General features: G+C 43.5%; 1 protein-coding gene across 1 annotated transcript; it reads left to right on the top strand.

Moving 5' to 3' along the window:
- The first annotated feature begins 1,406 nt into the window (after window positions 1–1,406).
- On the top strand, window positions 1,407–6,833 carry ZXDB (zinc finger X-linked duplicated B). Its single transcript, XM_036110547.2, has one exon. It carries the CDS (start codon window positions 1,477–1,479, stop codon window positions 3,931–3,933), a length of 2,457 nt encoding a protein of 818 aa, XP_035966440.2. The 5' UTR covers window positions 1,407–1,476; the 3' UTR covers window positions 3,934–6,833.
- The last annotated feature ends 540 nt before the right edge of the window (window positions 6,834–7,373 follow it).

The raw sequence follows: 7,373 nt of genomic DNA on the forward strand, positions 1-7,373 counted from the left end.
TAGTTACACGGGTGTTTGTTTTTACAAATTATCTAAACCTGGCAGATATGTTTTATGCACTCCTCTATACCTCAGATTTTAAATATGGCTTCCTGCAAAAAAATGTAATGGAAGGAAAATATGTGAAGTAAAAATTCTGATGAGGTTTAGAGTATTAGGGATGAAAAACTTTTTCTTTCTATCAAGTGTTCCGCAAGTATACATTATCACTAAAAAGGGGGGAGTGGGGATTATTTAAACTATATGCACCCCATAATCTAGTCATTACCCTAAACCTTTCCCTTGCTAGATATTTCACCCTCTATTTATATCATTTCCCAAATCACAGATGACAGACAAGTCAGAAGATCATCATCATCATTAATACAATCATTAGGCATCACAGGCCAAATCCATTACAGTGAGATTGGGCCACCACACTGAAATGCAAGGCGGCACACCAGGACTATTGAACACGGTCATATGTGTATTTTTCTCAGCAGAGTCCATAACAGTGACTTAGGGTTTAATCTTATCACATTTAACTGGTACTCCTGTCCAGAGACCTCCATGTGCTGGAGAATCTAGAATTAGCTAAGGAATGCTGTGGGACTGGACATGAAATTGACCATGGCGTAATGGCAAAGAGTTGGTTTAGGTTGTGCACCGTCTTAGAAGAACCCAGGGGTGGGGTGGGTTTTCCAGGATTCAATATAAATTGTTTCATCTTCCAGGCTTTGCACTTCTAGGCTGAACAGTGGTAATCTGTTTTGGCCCCACCTCTTACTCATTCTAATTTCTGTATCAGCAGGCAAAAAATATAAATAAATAAATAAATAAATAAATAAATAAATAAATAAATAACTATAAAACAAATCTTCCTGAGGACCTTGCTCAAGACAGTTCTGGATATGGAAGTTGTCCAGAAAAAAAAAAAAAAAATCATTTTCAGCATAATTTGCTAGCACTATGGTAGTTTAATGTTGACACATAGTGTATTGTCCCAGGAATTTTCTCTCACTGGATTGATAAATCCAGCCAGGCAGCCATCCAGTAAACAATTAAAAATCACCATGCTTACCACTGGGAGGGGGTGAGGGTGTTTATTTTGGTATATACAGTGATGTACAGATTTAAGTTGCATTTAGCAGATAGATTGCTAGGTATTCCAGCACCATTTGCCAGGTGAACTTTCATTTCCCCATTATCTGGGAAGACGTCCTTGATTTCCTACAAATATTGAATGTAGAACTTATTTGTGCATACCAGGCTCTGCCTCTGGGCTTTCTATTCTGTCCCAGAGACCCAGTACCAGAATATTTAAATCACTGTGTCGTTAAACACGTTTTAATATCTGATAGGGCCAGTTTCTGCGCATTGCACATTTTTTTTTTTTTTTTTTTTTTTCCTTTCAGGAACGTGTTCAGGCCCGCGGCAGGGGGCGGGGTCGCGCCTCCTCCGTGGCTCTGGTTCCAGTGGAGCCTCACCGACGCGGAGATGGAAAGCCCGAGGCTGCTCCCGCCTCGAGGGACACGACAGAGCGGCGGTGCTGGCAGCCCCGCGGGCGCCAGCCGGTTCCACGGCGGCCCTGACCCGCGGGCTGGCCAGGTCCCCGCGCGCCGCCTCCTGCTGCTCCGGGGCCCCCAAGATGGCGGGCCCGGGAGGCGGCACGAGGAGGCCCGAGCGGCCTCACGGGGCCCGGGCCCGAGCCCGTTGGCGCCGAGGTCGGATCACGCTGGCGGAGGCGGCGGCGGCGGCGGCGGCGGCGGCGGCGACGGCGACGGCGACAGCGATGACTTCTTCCTGGTGTTGCTGGACCCGGCGGGTGGCGATGTGGAGACCACGGGCGCCGGCCAGGCCGCAGGGCCTGTATGGAGGGAGGAGGCCGAGTCGGTCCCACAGCTCCAGCAGGGTGAGAATGGCGCGAATCCCGCGGGCCGCCAGGCGCTAGGCCCCCGCTGCCTGTCCGCAGTCCCCGCCCCATCCCCGGCTGAAAACCCGATCCCCGCCCCAGGCCTGGGACCCGCTGCGGCCTTCACGGGCACCGTCACCGTCCACAACCAAAACCTGCTGTTGCGCTTCGAGAACGGTGTCCTCACCCTGGCCACGCCCCCGCCGCCAGCCTGGGGGCCTGGGGTCGCGCCTGCCCCTCAGCCTGGGGGTCTGATGGCTCCGCAAGCGGGGGTCCCGCACGCCGCGCAGCCCAGCGACTGCCCCGAGCTGCCGCCCGACCTCCTGCTGGCCGAGCCGGCTGAACCGGCGCCCGCCCCCGCGCCTGAGGAGGAGGCAGAGGGCCGAGCCGCAGCCGAGAGTCCCCGCAGGCCGCTGGGCCCAGGCCCGGGCGTGGTGCTGTACCTGTGTCCCGAGGCGCAGTGCGGACAAACCTTCGCCAAGAAGCACCAGCTGAAGGTGCACCTGCTGACTCACAGCAGCAGCCAGGGCCAGCGGCCCTTCAAGTGCCCCCTGGGCGGCTGTGGCTGGACTTTCACCACCTCCTACAAGCTCAAGAGGCACCTGCAGTCGCACGACAAACTGCGGCCCTTTGGCTGCCCTGCGGAGGGCTGTGGCAAGAGCTTCACCACGGTGTATAACCTCAAGGCGCACATGAAGGGCCATGAGCAGGAGAACTCGTTCAAATGCGAGGTGTGCGAAGAGAGCTTCCCTACTCAGGCCAAACTCAGCGCCCACCAGCGCAGCCATTTCGAGCCTGAGAGGCCATACCAGTGCGCGTTTTCTGGCTGCAAGAAGACGTTTATCACAGTGAGTGCCCTGTTTTCCCATAACCGTGCCCATTTCAGGGAACAGGAACTCTTTTCCTGCTCTTTTCCTGGCTGCAGCAAACAGTACGACAAGGCTTGTCGCCTGAAAATTCACCTGCGGAGCCACACCGGTGAGAGACCTTTCCTTTGTGACTTTGACGGCTGTGGCTGGAACTTCACCAGCATGTCCAAACTCTTAAGGCACAAAAGGAAGCACGAGGATGACCGGAGGTTCATGTGCCCTGTGGAAGGCTGTGGGAAATCTTTCACAAGGGCTGAGCATCTGAAAGGCCACAGCATAACCCACCTGGGCACAAAGCCTTTTGTGTGCCCTGTGGAAGGCTGCTGTGCCAGGTTCTCTGCTCGCAGTAGTCTCTACATTCACTCCAAGAAACACTTACAGGACGTGGACACTTGGAAAAGCCGTTGCCCAGTCTCTACTTGTAATAAACTCTTCACATCCAAGCACAGCATGAAGACCCACATGACCAAAAGGCACAACCTCGGCCAGGATCTCTTAGCTCAGCTAGAAGCTGCGAATTCTCTTACGCCCAGCAGTGAACTTACCAGCCAGGGACAGAGTGATCTCAGTGATGCAGAGCTAGTGTCTCTCTTCTCGGATGTGCCTGGCAGTAGTTCTGCTGCAGTGCTGGACACAGCATTGGTGAACTCTGGAATCTTGACTATTGATGTGGCTTCTGTGAGTTCAACTCTGGCAGGGAGCCTCCCTGCTAATAGTAATAATTCCTTAGGGCAGGCTGTGGACCCTCGGGCCTTGATGGCCACCAGTGACCTTCCTCAAAGTCTGGATACCTCTCTCTTTTTTGGAACGACAGCCTCTGGTTTTCAGCAGAGTCCCTTAGATATGGATGATGTCCCAAGTCTAAGTGTGGGGCCATTGGCATCTCTGGGCTCTTTGGCTATGAAAAACTCAAGTCAAGAGCCCCAAGCTTTGACCCCCAGCAGTAAGCTAACAGTGGACACAGATGCTCTGACTCCTTCAAGCACCCTTTGTGAAAACAGTGTCTCAGAACTACTGCCGCCAACCAAAGCAGAATGGAATGTACATCCTGACTCTGACTTCTTTGGACAGGAGGAAGAAACCCAGTTTGGATTCTCCAATCCAGCAGGAAACCATGGTTCTCAGAAAGAAACAGATCTTATCACAGTGACTGGCAGCTCATTTTTGGTATGAACTATTAATTCCTTGCCACGTGGCTTATTCTTATGAATTACACTCAATTTTTAGGCTATTCTGGACTAAATGTTTAAATTCAGTCATTCCTTATAGGTTTGAAAAACAACAACGCCCTGGGCTGTAAGTTTGGAGATTTAAATTATGATCTTGACTCTGGAACTGTCAAGTTGTGTGACCCTGAGTAAGTCATTTAACCTATCTGAGCCTTAATTTCCTTATTTATAAAATGAGGTGGTTTGAATAGATTGTTTCTAAGGTCTTTTCAGCTCTGTAATTCCTTGATAATAAGCTTATTTCTTTGGAAAAAAAATTAGGACATTTTTTTAGTGATTGTGTTGCATGTGCTTTTTTTTCAAACGTACATAATAGTATAATGAACAGCCATGTGCTTAGCACCCAACCTCATCTATTATCCATTTGCAAACAGTTTTGTCTAATCCCTACTCTAACCCTCATCAAGAATTATTTTGGAATAAATACCATACTTTACATCATTTCAACCATAATTATTCTATATATAGTTCTATAAAGTATGGTCTCTTTTGGAAAAAATTACAATTCCATTATCATACTTAATGTTAACAGTAACTCCTTAATATCAATAAATATCCAATCAGATTCCAATTGTAATTGTCTCATAAATGCTATTTATTTTAGTATTTTTAATATAGAATTCCAGTAACTCTCTTAAGTGTCTTTTTCATCTGTTTCCCCTTTGTTTCTTTCTTAGCACTTTTATTTGTTGAAGAAATAGGTTGTTTCACATGTAGCATTTACCACAACCTTAAATTTTTGTGATTACATCCTTGTGATGTTAAGTTCCTTTACCCTCTGTTTCCTTAATTTGGTAGGTGGATCTAGAGACTTGATCAGAATGGAAATATGATTTTGGGGGCAGGAATATTTCTTAGGTCATGTTGTATTCTTTTTATAAGGTGATACATAATGTCTGGTTCTCTCTTTTTTTGTGATATTTGCAGCTGCTGTTGATGAATGCATTTATTGGTGATTACCTGTGTTTCTGATATCATGGGTTGTTCTTATAGGATTACTATTAATGGAGGAGGAAATGCTGTTTAAGGCATTTATAAAAGTTTAATTGAAGTATTATTCAATGCCAGAATATTTTCTTAAATAGTGATAGAATTAACAAGAAAAAAGGTTAACAAAAAATATGTTGGCGATTCTCACCATTTATAATCCTGACCCTTTTTAATGAAAGTAGGATTTGTTTTTGTTGAAGTTGTCAGCCAGAATTTTGACATGAAACAAGACCAGGGTCAAATTTGTGTGGGATAAGTGGCCTTGAATAAATTAGTCTCACTAAGCCTGAGTTTCCTAGCTGTCAAATGATCATAGCAGTGCACACACATAGCTAACACACTTTAAACTTTTCTTCTTTTCCAGTTTTTAATACGTAAGGAAAAGAATTATGTGCTTTGGCATATTTTGGTGAATTATATATATATATATATATATATATATATATATATATATATATATACCCTCTCAGGCCTTCCTGCTGTAAGGGAGAAATTGAGATAATTTAATCCTATTAATGTTTAGGCAATAAGTTTTGTGAGGGTTAGAGTGAGGCAGGATAGGGAATCTGTATTTTTTCCACTGAATAATCCCGCCCCCTTCCAGGAATTTCTGTGGGGGGAAATGCCAGGAGTGGAGACATTGCTCACAGGTATACTGCAACTCTTTCCCTTAGATCAGTTTGTCACCTTCTTTGCTCTGCTTCCAAAGTCAGACTTTGCTCTCATTATGGAGCCTGCTGTTGCATGAAGCTCTGATAATGGAGCAGAGGTTTCCTCCTTTCTGTGGTCTGGAGAGCTCGTTGTTTGCATTTTCTCAGAGTTGGAAGGATAGAATGAATCTGATTATTGTGTAAGCTGTCTGTCTTATATGAGTACAGCTTTTGAATTTTGTGGAATATCTTCACAACTGGTATCTTATTTGTTGTTCAGAACAACCCTGTGTAGTAGTTTTGGCAAAGTCTGTATTGTGACTTGTGACAGTTTAGCCAACTTACATTCCAAATGGGCTTTGGCTAGTGACAGACAGTTCTATACATAGCTTAAAACGAAGAGAATTTATTTTCACCTCTCCTTTTCCACTCATCCAACTTCCATGATTCATTCCAGTGTCAAAACTAGCTGCTGTTTCGGACTTTAATTGATTTCTGTTACTTTCTGCTTAACCACTCCACTCCCTTGCATGTGCATGTGCATTCCAGTCTTTGCCATTCTTTTCTTTTTCTTATTTTTTTAATGGATAGTTTTCCTGCCCGTTTTCTCATCTTAGATAATACTGTGTGTAACATACACACACACACACACACACACACACACATATATGATTCATGATAAACGAGATTATTTTCTACATTGTTCAGATGAGAAGTAGATTTCTGTTTCATTATTTTCATTTTTTAAAAGTTTTTGCCACAGAGTTTGGCTAACTAATGCTCTCTTATTTGCTGTAGTGTACTAGTCCAGTAGTGTTTGCACGTGAATGTCTATGGATGACAGTTATTGTAGCACTTTGGCAGTGCACTAAAAATTTGCCACTTTGATATGTTTCTGTACTGTGTGTGGGTATACACACATACACACATATATTTTTTTAAGTGGTTGTGTTCATTTAGTGAAAAAAGTAGGCATACTTTTGTAAATCAGAAATGTTCAGAATTTTATTGTCTACTCATTCAACAGTTTTCTCCCTTTGCTTTGAAATATTTGTATTTATAAAGTGCATTTCAAAAATATTGTCATTCATTAAGGTCTCTTAAATAGACCACTATTTTTCATGTCCAGAAGATACGTGTGTCAAGCATCGAAATGAATGCACAAGTAGCAAACATCAAATAAATTATTTAAACACCAAGAGAATTTAATAATGTGATTTTATTTTTTTGAATCCCTTAAACCAACTTTCTCCCACTAAAATCATAAAATATATTTTTTTCTTATTCATCACTGGAATTTTCAAAGGACGAATGTTACTTTTCTCAAAAATAAAAGCTTTTCTTTGTCCATGGGCTCACAGAGTTTCACTGAACAAATTTGTTCAAATGATTTCTCTTTCAACACCATTTTCTAGAAAAATGGTGACCCACTTTACACTTTCAAGGTAAGAAGTCTAATTTTTGTTGATGGTGACATAAAGTTGCGATTACTCCTTTTAAATAATGGCACATGTTTTAATTTAATCCTATTTCTTTTCTTTTTCTCTTCAGTCTGGTTTATTAAAAAATCTTGCCAAAAATAAGTCTTGCCAAAAAATTAATAAAATCTTGTCAATTAAAAACACAGCAACTTGATGGCTTAAAAAGAAGTCTGCTTCTAGGGGTTCTGTTGATCATGTTGATTGTAAATTAAAATATATATTGGCATTGGCATTTTTACAAATTAGTATAATTAATATAACAT

The sequence above is a fragment of the Halichoerus grypus genome, chromosome X (genome assembly GCF_964656455.1).
Source record: "Halichoerus grypus chromosome X, mHalGry1.hap1.1, whole genome shotgun sequence".
NCBI classification, from domain to species: Eukaryota; Metazoa; Chordata; class Mammalia; order Carnivora; family Phocidae; genus Halichoerus; species Halichoerus grypus.

Excerpts from the sequence above, each read along its gene's own strand:
- ZXDB (XM_036110547.2), top strand. The coding sequence starts at position 1,477 with ATGGAAAGCCCGAGGCTGCTCCCGCCTCGAGGGACACGACAGAGCGGC.